Source organism: Schistocerca nitens, chromosome 5, assembly GCF_023898315.1.
Source record: "Schistocerca nitens isolate TAMUIC-IGC-003100 chromosome 5, iqSchNite1.1, whole genome shotgun sequence".
NCBI lineage: Eukaryota > Metazoa > Arthropoda > Insecta > Orthoptera > Acrididae > Schistocerca > Schistocerca nitens.
In genome coordinates, this window is record NC_064618.1 from 626497077 (window position 1) to 626511012 (window position 13936).

A 13936-nucleotide genomic window follows, 5' to 3' on the forward strand; every position below is an offset into this window, starting at 1 on the left:
ACTGTACGTGGCGGAGGGTACCTCGTGCCACAACTAACATCTTCTCTCCCTGTTCCACACCCAAACAGAACAAGGGAAAAATGACTGCCTATATGCCTCTGTATGAGCCCTAACCTCTCTTATCTTATCTTTGTGGTCTTTCCGTGAAATGTAAGTTGGCGTCAGTAAAATTGTACTGCAGTCAGCCTCAAATGCTGGTTCTCTAAATTTCCTCAGTAGCGATTCATGAAAAGAACGCCTCCTTTCCTCTAGAGACTCCCACCCGAGTTCCTGAAGCATTTCTGTAACACTCGCGTGAAGATCAAACCTACCAGTAACAAATCTAGCAGCCTGTGCCCATTTCAGTCTGCGGTGTTGATGGGTTCTGGTCAGTGGAAACGCAGAGATGTACATAACCGTTGCAGTTAACAACTATGGACAGAGCTGTTCTGCCTGTTGCAGCCAAGTGGACAAGATAGTGGCGGTCATCTCGCACGTGGTCCCTTGCATTATCCAGTACCTTGTTACTGCTGTGTACGGCCCTCTTCCCTCCACTGGTTCCACGTATGCCTCACATATGATGTAGTATGCCCTATATGAGTCGCAATGTCATGGAACAAGAGACCCACCACCTGGAGCTTAATCATTCTGCCCATTTCAAATGCACCCACATGTTGATATTCCACTCTTGTAATACCAGTGAGGAACTTGGTTACATGTTTCCACTTCTTATGACAGCTCTGCACAGACTGAGCATTGCTTATCACTCACCTGTCTGGTCACACAAAAGAGGGTGCTTTTAGGCCCATGTGCATACCACCTCTAAACATTCTCTTAGTATGGCGTGTCACAGACCATTGTTTCTGAGTGTTTCACTTTTTACAAACAGTAGTGTATTTTCCTGATTTGATGACCACTCAGGCACCCTATTGCAACCTGACTGTTGTTGTTGTTGTTGTTGTTGTTGTTGTGGTCTTCAGTCCTGAGACTGGTTTGATGCAGCTCTCCATGCTACTCTGTCCTGTGCAAGCTTCTTCATCTCCCAGTACCTACTGCAACCTACATCCTTCTGAATGTGCTTAGTGTATTCATCTCTTGGTCTCCCTCTACGATTTTTACCCTCCATGCTGCCCTCCAATACTAAATTGGTGATCCCTTGATGCCTCAGAACATGTCCTACCAACCGATCCCTTCTTCTAGTCAAGTTGTGCCACAAACTTCTCTTCCCTCCCAATCCTATTTAATACTTCCTCATTAGTTACGTGATGTACCCATCTGATCTTCAGCCTTCTTCTGTAGCACCACATTTCGAAAGCTTCTATTCTCTTCTTGTCTAAACTATTTATCGTCCATGTTTCACTTCCATACATGGCTACACTACATACAAATACTTTCAGAAACATTTTCCTGACACTTAAATCTATACTCGATGTTAACAAATTTCTCTTCTTCATAAATGCTTTCCTTGCCATTGCCAGTCTACATTTGATATCCCCTCTACTTCAACCATCATTAGTTATTTTGCTCCCCAAATAGCAAAACTCCTTTACTACTTTAAGTGTCTCATTTCCTAATCTAATTCCCACAGCATCACCCGACTTAATTCGACTACATTCCATTATCCTCGTTTTGCTTTTGTTGATGTTCATCTTATATCCTCCTTTCAAGACACTGTCCATTCCATTCAAATGCTCTTCCAAGTCCTGTGCTGTCTCCGAATTTTTCTTTTGTTTCCTTTACTGCCTGCTCAATATACAGATTGAGTAACATCGGGGATAGTCTACAACCCTGTCTCACTCCCTTCCCAACCACTGCTTCCCTTTCATGCCCCTCAATTCCTACAACTGCCATCTGGTTTCTGTAAAAATTGTAAATAGCCTTTCACTCCCTGTATTTTACCCCTGCCACCTTCGGAATTTGAAAGAGAGTATTCCAGTCAACATTGTCAAAAGCTTTCTCTATGTCTACAAATGCTAGAAACATAGGTTTGCCTTTCCTTCATCTAGCTTCTAAGATAAGTCGTAGGGTCAGTATTGCCTCACGTGTTCCAACATTTCTACAGAATTCAAACTGATCTTCCCCAAGATTGGCGTCTACCAGTTTTTCCATTCGTTTGTAAAGAATTCGCGTTAGTATTTTGCAGCTGTGACTTATTAAACTGATAGTTTGGTAATTTTCACATCTGTCAACACCTGCTTTCTTTGGGATTGGAATTATTATATTCTTCTTGAAGTCTGAGGGTATTTCGCCTGTCTCATACATCTTGCTCACCAGACAGTAGAGTTTGATCACGACTGGCTCTCCCAAGGCTGTCAGTAGTTCTAATGGAATGTTGTCTACTCCGGGGGCCTTGTTTCAACTCAGGTCTTTCAGTGCTCTGTCAAACTCTTCATGCAGTATCATATCTCCCATTTCATCTTCATCTACATCCTCTTCCATTTCCATAATATTGTCCTCAAGAACATCACCCTTGTATAGACCATCTACATACTCCTTCCACCTTTCTGCTTTCCCTTCTTTGCTTAGAACTGGGTTTTCATCTGAGCTCTTGATAATCATATAAGTCATTCTTTTTTCTCCAAAGGTCTCTTTAATTTTCCTGTAGGCAGTATCTATCTTACCCCTAGTGAGATACGCCTCTGCATCCTTACATTTGTCCTCTAGTCATCCCTTCTTAGCCATTTTGCACTTCCTATCGATCTCATTTTTGAGATGTTTGTATTCCTTTTTGCCTGCTTCATTTACTGCATACCTGACTATCCCACTAAATAACCCAATCTTACTTCCAAAGAAAACATCTGGGATTATTTGAAACAGTGGGTGGAATGTACCAATGAAAATCGCCACAATTTGGTAGCCCTAACAGATCTAATCATTAGCGAGTGGCACCAGCTCTATATATCACACATGCAGAGAAAATTATGGACTCTCTCACTGAAGTGAGACTATTATCAAGGCTAGAGGTGGTGCTACATGGTTTCAGCATGGTGTCCCCTTTGGGTAACTAATTTTTTGTCCATATTTGACAAAATGATGGCAAGTGACAAGCATGATTATAAAACCTTTGACTGTTTTTTTTTAATTGTATTTTTGTTCTTTCCTGTGTGTTTTCACATTTTGAATACCTTTTGCAGTGTATTTAGTGTGTATCATATTGTGGGTTTGCGGATACATTGAACTTCCAATACTCGATTTATAGATCTGACTTTTGTGTATATACTGAACTCAGTGTTAGTAGTGAACTGTATATATTCACCTCTGTGTAAGGTTTCGGGATATCTCGAGTTGTTTTAAATTGGTTTTAGGTGTGACATCTGACATGCATCTGTTTACATTTGCCTGGCCATTTTGAACAACCTTTCATCTGATGTCACTGAACTTGCGATAGTAACAAACTGAACACATTAGCGTCTGTTACATTCTTTTTATATTGAAATAAATGTAAGACATTACATAATATTCCATTAGTGTTTCATATTTAAGTTTTTTTCCATTGCTGTAGATAATATTTGATCATGAGTAAGCTGTTGTAAGGAACAGAGTAGTCTGATGCATTTTGGGAGCTGTAGTAAATGGTTTCACTGGGGGGGGGGGGGCAGGATGTAGTAGGGAAAACTCTGGGGAGATCGCTGAGACCTGTTCCTGGAACCACAATATCTGCAGCAGGAATAGATTAATAGAGGAGCAGGAAAGGAAGATAGTTGGGTCAAGCTAGCAGAGAGCTGGTGAGGATGAGGGAAAGTAGTTGTGAAGGCAGTGTTGGCAACCGGGAGTTGCTAGAAGGTCTAACAGGAGCAGAACGTGGTCTGACAGTTTTGTTGTGGCTACCAGCAACAGGTTTCAGCTGCCATAGTCAAGGAGAGCGAATCCTGAAGGTGGTAGGATATGTGCAAGCAGACTTTGCCCGTGATTAAGAAGGTTGGTAATAACACTAATGTTAGGAAGAAGAGAATAATGTGGGCAAGTAGCAGTCATGGCAGAGGTGTAGGTCATCAATTACAGGAGAATTTTACGGAATTTTAATATAAATTACAGGAGTAGTTAGGGGAGAAGCATCAAGTCACCAACATTTTTAGGCTTAGTGCTGGGCTGGATCAGGTGGTGGCAGTTTTTTGCTCTTTGTGTAAGGTTTTCACAAAAGATGACCACATAGTGATAGTGAGTGAGTGGGGCGGGGAACAGCTTGGCTAGAGACAGGACATACAACATAGGTGATGACCTGAGTAAGAGAGCTTCCCTAACTGGTGGCACCATTGTAAGCCAGACAGAGCTGTTTCAGCAGAATTATCAGCATCATCTTGGCAGTGCTCCAAGGCATGTCAGTGAAGAGCTGAAGTTGACACTGAAAACTGCTGACGGGCGCACATTGTGCTGTTGCCAGAGGGGAAAATCGGGAGATAGAGGTACACTACACATGTTCTGCATCTGAAATTTTGAAAGGAGAGGTTGGTATAGTTAATTAGTGAGAGTATAGTGAGTGAGTGAGTGTGGGACTACCCATTGTGAAATACCTGTGATCACATGTAGGAGAACTATGCCTGTTTTAGGATAAAGCATGATAATAGGCTCCCCTATCTTAAAAGTATCTCAACTAGCTTAGAGACTTCTGCACTATGTATGTGGGAAATAGAATGTGTACCACACATAAGTGCACAAGCATCATGGAAATTTTCTCAGAATTATCTATCATTCATTAAAATACTATTGAGCAAGTTAGGAGCACAAGGTACAAGAGGCACAGAAAATGAGTGCTTTCAATCTTAATTTAAAAACGGGTTGCAAGATCACAGGATGCAGCAAATCCTGGTTGTCAGCATAATCCACATCTGTAATAAACTGCCTCTCCACTAATGAGAAGGTGATCAATTTTGTTGAAACTTGGCATAGCTTAAGGTGACATTCCAAGCCTGCAAAAAAGTTGTACAAATTGTTCTTTAGTGATGTGAACAGCCTCATAAAGATCTCCTCCAGAATGCTTCATGTGTTAGGGACTTCCCCTATAAGCTTTCATGTTGCACCTTCATGTTTTATAATATCATGTACACATGATTAGGTTACTGTTTCATTCTTTTTTCCTCTCTCAGAAATCATCAAAGTACTTCTTACATGTACAAACTGTTGTTTGCCTGCCTACATGCCCTACCCACCTATATTTCAATTTAATTGTAGTCATAATTAAGTCTTCCACCATGGTCTGTTCCCTGGTTTGTTTTTATATATTTCCTATTAAGCCCCATTCTGCATCTCTCATTGTTCACTGAACATCCCTCAGTATTTCAATGGTTTAGTACTTAAAATCCTTGTGACACTGCTGTGGCTCGATAGTACTAGCATTGATTACAAGCACTCCTTTTCAGACACTTGAGAAGCTCAGATTTGAAAACTGTTTAATTTATTAGAAGCAGCCACACCAATTTTACTCTTGTGTTCATTTCTTTTCCAGTTCATTCATTCATTCTTGTAAACTATCTTCAATACAAACAATGTAATTTTACTGTTTATTTACACTATTTTCTGTTCACTGTATAGATTACATGTTACATTAGTATTACTGCAATCAATTTTCAGTCGTATTTCCAAACACGTTAGAGCAAGTGAATATAAATATTTAAACAAAATTTTATTTTAATGTAAAACAAAATAGCATCACATATGAATACAAACAAAAGTGCTAACATAAAGTACATTGCATGTAAATGCTGAATTAGAAAATTAATCTAAATTGCTAACCAATAAATGTTGTATTCTGCAGGGAAAATCGTATAGAAGTGAGATTTTTGTACACGTTTAATTTTTGTGATTTGCCTGCTGTACCTGCACATTTCACTAATACTTAGAACATGTCAAATTATTTGTATTTTATGTACTTATTTATTTACAAATTTTGTAATTCTGCTTCTACTGCCTGCTGTTGTACTTTCAAGAGTAACACTAATTCTGTTGCTGTGTGGCAGTACTGCTATAATTTTGTCAATTTTCTTTCTGATTTCTCTGTTTTAGACCTCATCCCTTTCTCCAACAATAATAGTGCTAATAACAGCATTTCACTGGATGATGTGGAAATGGAAGAACAGTTCAGTGATACTGATAAATCTCCCTGACTGAATTTCTTTGAAATTGTAAAATATCTCTCCTTACCTGCAGCTATCGACTCTCAGAGTTGTAAATTTTAGTTGTATGTCTTGTAAGTCTGTATCATCCTTATCGTATGTCTTATATACACAGAGTGTCTGTCCCAAGAGTCATCAGGCTCACTTTCTGTCGTATTTTTGCTTATATTTGCAATTTTGTTTTTGCAATGTATAGTGGAACTAGCTCTAACAAATACTGCTTATCACAAAACTTTCACTTGAAGCCTATTGCCTATGGAAAGTATCTGTTTGTTTCCCATTACCATTAAAATGATTTCTAAAGCAGATTTTTAGGTACTATTTTTTTTTTAAAAGTGGTGCCAACTTAGTCTAGTGTAATATTCATTTTATCAATATGTATCAACAGGAACAGTAAAATTCTAAGAATTGCCAGTACTCCAGCCTTGATTAACATTCTACCATGCTCCGTGCTGCCTGCCCGTGCCATGCAGCATCAGCACTTTAGTTGCTGTTGGAGTACTATTTATTATTTTTGTTTTACTCTCCCTGTTATGAAATATTGTTAAAATGAATATCACACTAGACTAATTTGGGATTGGTGTGTCAAGTGAGCATGTAAAATTCTGCCTTAAAATAATTTTGCTTGTGATGAGAAACAAACAAATGCTTTCTATTGAAAATGGATGTCACATGAAATGTGTGATGTGCAGTATTTGTTTGTGCTGACTCCATCTACACATTGTAAAGACCTCCCAAAATGCCAGAGAAAATGCACTTGATGACTCTTGTACCCGTATATACCTGTGTGTGTGTGTGTGTACATAGAACCATATTTGTTTGTGAAAGGAAAATTTTCATTTTTGTTTTGATTTTTACTACAGTTCATGCAAACAGGACACACATATGTACAAGAGGGGAAATCAAGGGAGGGAAAGAGTATTTCAGTGCAACAGATGAGCAGTGAGACTAGAGGCAGTAGTGTTATACATAGGAAAGTGTAAGAAGGGTTTATTTTTACAAGTATATCCATATGAAATATACTATTCAGTCATAAGCAAGCAGTAGCTCAGCTATTAAGAAGACATTTACAAATCTTTTGAATAATTAAAGAAACAGTTGTTCATTACAAGTAATACATTTCATCTTTTGATTTAATACTATGAATCATTCTCTGTCACTATTGCCACATTTAGAAAATGCTCCAGGCTGTGTTTCTTCAACTTCTTCAACCAAGTCTGTTTCATATTGACTGACAGTGTCAGTTGATTTACTTTCATGTTTACCTGTGGAAACAGCATTGTTTCTATCACTGTGACTATCACTATTCAAATCACTTCCCACATGTATGATCATCACCAGTGTTTAGTCCAATAATCATTCACTTGAAATGTACTGCTCTTCAGTTTTCTTTATGCTCTCACAGTGTGTCTTCCAGTCTTATTTTGTTGTGAAAGAATTTGTTCATTTATAAGTTTTAGTAATATGTCTATTCAGATTGCCACGTTAAGTTCAGAAACACTGTTCTTGATACTTGCTCATATCAGCACTATAGGATTTAATTCTGGATGACACAGAGAAAGTCATAATATGGCATGACTGTGTTTGATTAAAATACTGTCTGTTTTATAAGCACCCTGGCCTGGTTTGTTCATTTGGATCACTGAATATAACTGGGGTCTCAGCATGTCCTTGTGAAAAAGAATTATCTTCTATGTTAACCAGGAAATCATTTTCAGCACACCCTATAATGAGTTGTCACTCCACCTGTACAACAAGTGTCAACATATGTCTCATCCGTAAAGACAATTGGACGACACTCACATCTGTACTCTCTGATACTTTTCAAGTAAGTTATTTGTTTTTACCTGATACGACTTTATTCTGCTTGTACACGAATCTTAGAATTAAAAGAATTTTATGAAGTGTGCTTATACTTCCTTTGGTATTTATTGAACTCTCTAATTTTGTATACCTTTTCTTTAAATTGGATCTCCTTTCTTTGTAATGTAGAAATTATTTGCCATGTGGTGACAAACATGTTCATTAAAATTGCCTAAACTGATCCTCCAAGATATTTTTGGCATTTACTTATGTGCGTCGAACATGTTGAGAATTCATCTGCGTGGACTCTTTCCAGTTCTCTCTTGGTTTGCCAGATGGAAGTAAATGAAACACCAGTTGCTTCATCCACTCATTTCAATGTGGATTGTAGTCTCAGTGGAACATGTAACTCAGCTTCTTTGTTCATCAACTGGTAGACATATTCAACCACTTTGCAGGTTTGACTGTGAAGAATTTTTCCATTTAACTTGCTTTGTACTAGCGGCATCTTCAACTTTGAATGTGCTCTCCCAGAGTATTTCCAACTGTCACTCCACCTGACATGATAGCAATACATCTGATTGTGGTGATCAACTGAGCAGGGCCAACTGCACATCTTGTTTACACTGTAAAGTTCTGTTTGCATGAACTGTGTACATGAATATATTTTTTGTATTATTTACTAAAGGTAGGGCCACTTCAGTATATATATCTGTGATATTTGTTAGAGGCTGCAAACCTTGTAATGTGTGTATATGTCAATTATTGTAAATGTTACTTCAAAGAAACTCTAAATGGACCAATATGTGAATCCACAGTCAAACCATAAAATTACTAGTCACTTTGTGGAAAGTGTATTTCTGTATATATATTTCTTTTGTTACTTCATGTGAATAAATGATATTGAAATAGAATATTGATTTAATATAATGTACAGAGAACTTACAGTTAAATATCACTTTTGCAAAGTATTGAAAACTGTGATGTTCGTACTCCTAATAATTACTTATCTAAAGCTATTTTGGTACACTGTTAATTTGTAGAAGTGTTATATTTTTGTGTATAATTCAAGAAAAAAGTTTGCTCAACTTAACAGTTATTTATGATGACCATCTAATGTGTTTTTTGATAGTATTATGATTAATGAAGCATATAAAGGTAGTAAAATCTGCATTTGTATTGCATAAAAACCTTTAGTTGAAATGGTTCATGACACTGTCAGAAGCAGTGAAAATAAATTGTAGAGTTCACAGTTCAGTTTTTGGTCTTTTTTATGTTTGTCAGATAAACTTCCAAAGATAAGCATTTCCTGTTGCACCATTGTTCAACTGAAGATGGCCAAAAGCTGAAATTTCAGTGATATAGCTGAACTCTCAGTGATATCCCTTCAGTTCAGTTGCTCCATAAATAATTATTATCACAAACTATAAGATTCTTCATTTTCCATTATACTTTGTATTGAAACAGAGAGACTTCTTTATGTAAGAACTTTGTTTATTTTGAACTCTGCTTTCGTCTGTAAGAACTACACATGCTCACAACAAGAGCTCAACCCATGTAGCATTTGTTTTTGCACAATACCATGTTGAATGTTTATTTTGACGAAGATAGGATATATTTCATGACTTGATTTGCCATTTTCTGCTTGGTGACCAGCTTTGGTTAAATTACTGCTGGATGTACAATTCCAGTTCCTGCCTTGGACAGCAAACTGCCATGTTGTATCCTGGAAGGAACTCAAACAGCATCAAAACAAACAAATATTATCAAACTAAAAATTAAAATTATAACTTGGTTCATTCTAATCAGCTTACTCATTTATACATAGTATGTGATCTCTCATTCCCTACGGGGTTAATACCAAGTTAAAATACATATAAGTTTAACCCCTCACATATGCTGCACCTTCCACCTTTAACTGCATTAGTTATACTCAATTTCTTTACTTGAGTCACTTGCCCTTTTTCAGAAAACTCGAACAGTTGCCACGCCAGGTAAGTATATAACCACTAAGATTTTTATTGAACAAATTTAAAAAACGTTACCAGTTAATTCAAGAGCCACCGTATGTTTTACTACGAAAACTTGATGATACTACAACATCTGCTTACTATCCATGATTATTGTCAACAAAGTAACAAGTATGACACATGACAAAAATCTTTGCATTCAGTAATTAATAGTAACTACAGAGAGAAGATGCAACTTAATTCGTCAAATGAATTACTTATGCATGTTTCTGTAATTTATTTCTCCATCTACTATTGTGGTGAAAAAGAAGAATTTGGTCCATGAAGGTATCATTGGGATGGAATCTGGAACAGTGGTAACTTTTTGAAACTTATTAGAAATCACTCTCCATCTACTATTGTGGCAAAAAAGAAGAATTTGGTCCATGAAGGTATCATTGGGATGGAATCTGGAACAGTGGTAACTTTTTGAAACTTAATAGAAATCACTCTCCATTTAATTCAGTGTACAGAAAGAATACACTACCATCTGATGTAGTCTGCTACCTTGTAACTGTTATAAGTAAAGAGCTTAACATGAATATCCTCTCTACACTTGACACTTGCGATTGTGTGTAGCTTCTCTGTGCTACTAGTCAAAAATAGGCGATTTTAGTAGCGAAAAGTAATTGTTTGAAGCATATTTTATATGAAAGTATGTTCCTTTACATCTCTTTCATTTTGGTAATTTAGGATTTGTGATCTGAGGTTTTGTAGTTCAGTTACCTGAATTCTTGTTTTTATCATGAGTTCTTCTTTTAAGTGCAAAACAACGTATTTTTTTGTGTTAAACAAACACCTGAAGTGGTAATCTGTAGGCCTGATTTTTGTGGCTTTTAAGAAGTGAAATTTTGTACAATAAATTGAGTTAAACGATTTAGTTCTTTTCTCAAGTGTTAAATTTATGTTGCAAACATGTGATAAGTGTTAATGTTGCCGTAGTGTACTCAGTCAGGGAGCTGTATGGTTGCTGTTCCATTGGGATGATTGCTGTAGGAAATTGAATGGGAACTCAGTGAGGCTCTCCCATGGAACTATAGGCTCTGAAAAAAGACGAGAGAATTGCTGAACAGGAAGCAAAGATTTGTGCATTTCAGAGCCTCATCCAGCTGTAGGTCACAGTAGTGTATAGCAGATTTTTCTCAAAGAGATGAAGCATGTTTTGGTAACAAAAGAGGCTGGAAAGAAAAGAGTCTTGCTGCTAGGTAGTATCCATGGCAGGTGTGTAAGGCGGATGGTACAGAACAAATTAGGATCAGGGCATAAATGTTGTAAAGCTAAGTTATAGCCTTAGCCTGTGACAGAGGACTTAAGGAAGGTGTGTAAGGATTTTGATAAAGAAGATCAATTGATGATAGTAAGTGGACGTGGACCAAGGAGTAGGAACTGCAGCATTGGGGTTAACATGTATGGAATAGGTGTAGCAACTGCAGACACAAGTTTGAGTTTTGTGGAGGTCCTGCAGAACCATGACCAGCCCGGGGTTGGTTGTACTGTGAGCCATATGAACTCCAAGTTGAGCAGACTGCTGCTGACTGAAATGAAATCTCTTATGAGTGGAGTGCCTCTTGCTGGAACTGGGAGATGGGTATGCACCAGAGACATAGCTTACACCTCAATAAGGGAGAGAAAGATGGGTTTCTTGCATAAAATGTGTGTTTGTGTGGGGGGGTCTATCATGTAAAGCAAGATACCTGTGATTATTGATGTCAAGAGAGCATCAGTTTTAGTTTAGAGTCAGAATGCAGGCATTTGTTATGAAAGAAGTTACAATAACAGAAACCCCATAAAATGCTTAAGAATGCACGAAAAAGTAAGGTTAGTTTATCTCATCCGAATATTAGTTGATTAAGTAATATAATACAAGAGCTTCTTGTCTGTCTGGGAGATTTAGAGTACAGTGAAGAAATAAACAAATTACCTGAACACCCCATAACCACATGGTCAGAGAAGCTAAATAAACACATTATAATCTTGCATCTTACTCATGTAGAACTAACATAGAAAAAAGAGGCATAGTTGCATATATATAAAGACAGAACACAGATCAAAAACATTGAAACAAGTAAATTTCTTAGAGTTCAGCATATAGAAGTAGTTCTCTTTTATTTCCAACTGTATATAGATACCCACTGGGAAATTGTGAATTGTTTATGAGGCATCTGGATTCCATATTATGCTGTCTGAGCAACAACCAGTCAATAGACTGTAGTGATTTCTAGGTAGATTTTCTAACATTCTGATAGGAAACATGTCTGGGAACATTATTTGGCTCCTACAGTTTGATCTCAGCAATTAACTTTCCAACACAGGTGCATAAATACAGTATAACTCAAACTGATAATGTGTGCCTTGGTGAAGTTCAAAAGCAAGAAAAGAATGGTATACCAGTTACAAATGCTCTCTTTGAACATAATCCACAGTTAGGACAATGAAGACCTTATAGCATACATTTGTAATATTGCTGGGAATGTGAGTAAATACAATCATTTAAAACTGCTAAATAATAATGTTCACTTGGAAATGTCATTGAGTACTCCCACCAAAAATGAATAATAAAAAAAGTTCCTCTATCAGATACACAACTCAGTGTGCTTGTACTGAAAATGTAGACTGAAACTAATAAGAATGAAAATGTCAATAAAGTTCTCGAGTGATGTAAACAGAGCAGTAGAATTTAATACTCAGCTGTTAGATCTTCAAAACTGCTTTGCTGCTGATGTCCGTTGTCCATAATATGTTGCTGTAAGAAATTGTAACAATCATGCCACATTGGGAAAATGATCAGTGAAAGTTCAGGAGTTGCAATGAATTATTTTATTACTGCATAGATGGTGTGCAGCAGTGAACATTTGGCATTACGAACTGACTACATCTTGACACTCCAAAAACTGGCTGCAATCTGTGTAATGACTATGCTATTTATACTTTTAGTAACAATCAGTAGTATTGTTTAAGATACAAATTTACGAAGTTACAGTAGAAAAATTAATACAGAGATAAACTGTGAACAGTATAATTTAGGTACATTATTTTCTGATGAGTATCTGTAGGTGGTTTGTGAACTAAACAATTTAGAAGCGTGAAACAAGATAATATACATAAATTAACAATGCAAATTACATTTGATTAATACATAAACAAAGTATAAGTTGTGTCATTTTTTTAATATAAATTGAAGTTAGAAACTAATTACAGTATCATTTAATAGTAGCCACATTGTTCAAAATGATTGCTAGAATTGAAAATCAGTGTGTGTTTACATTTGTAATAAAGAACTGCATAATTTCTCTTTAATTACAAACAATGTTCACATATTCTACTATTATACTGCCAGTGAACATTGGTAGTCATTAAAAAATTTAGCTGATTAGTGACTTCAGTGTCAACAAAAAATATTCCTACCAGTTACAGTGTCTGTATATCTACATCTACATCTACATGATTACTCTGCAATTCACATTTAAGTGCTTGGCAGAGGGTTCATTGAACCACAATCATACTATCTCCCTACCATTCCACTCCCGAACAGCGCGCGGGAAAAACGAACACCTAAACCTTTCTGTTCGAGCTCTGATTTCTCTTATTTTATTTTGATGATCATTCCTACCTATGTAGGTTGGGCTCAACAAAATATTTTCGCATTCGGAAGAGGAAGTTGGTGACTGAAATATCGTAAATAGATCTCGCCGCGATGAAAAACATTTTTGCTTTAATGACTTCCATCCCAACTCGCATATCATATCTGCCACACTCTCTCCCCTATTATGTGATAATACAAAATGAGCTGCCCTTTTTTGCACCCTTTCGATGTCCTCCGTCAATCCCACCTGGTAAGGATCCCACACTGCGCAACAATATTCTAACAGAGGACGAACGAGTGTAGTGTAAGCTGTCTCTTTAGTGGACTTGTTGCATCTTCTAAGTGTCCTGCCAATGAAACGCAACCTTTGGCTCACCTTCCCCTCCCCACAATATTATCTACGTGGTCTTTCCAACTGAAGTTGTTCGTAATTTTTACACCTAGGTACTTAG

The 13936-nt window shown here is 37.0% G+C and overlaps 1 protein-coding gene across 1 annotated transcript in view; it reads left to right on the forward strand.

Annotated features, from left to right (window-relative positions):
- Positions 1-9658, forward strand: part of LOC126259681 (transcriptional protein SWT1) — a 260925-nt gene extending 251267 nt beyond the window's left edge. The window contains exon 20 of the mRNA XM_049956640.1: positions 5980-9658. Within this exon, the coding sequence (XP_049812597.1) occupies positions 5980-6080 (101 nt within the window). The 3' untranslated portion in view covers positions 6081-9658. The remainder of the gene's footprint in view (positions 1-5979) is intronic.
- Positions 9659-13936: the final 4278 nt, after the last annotated feature.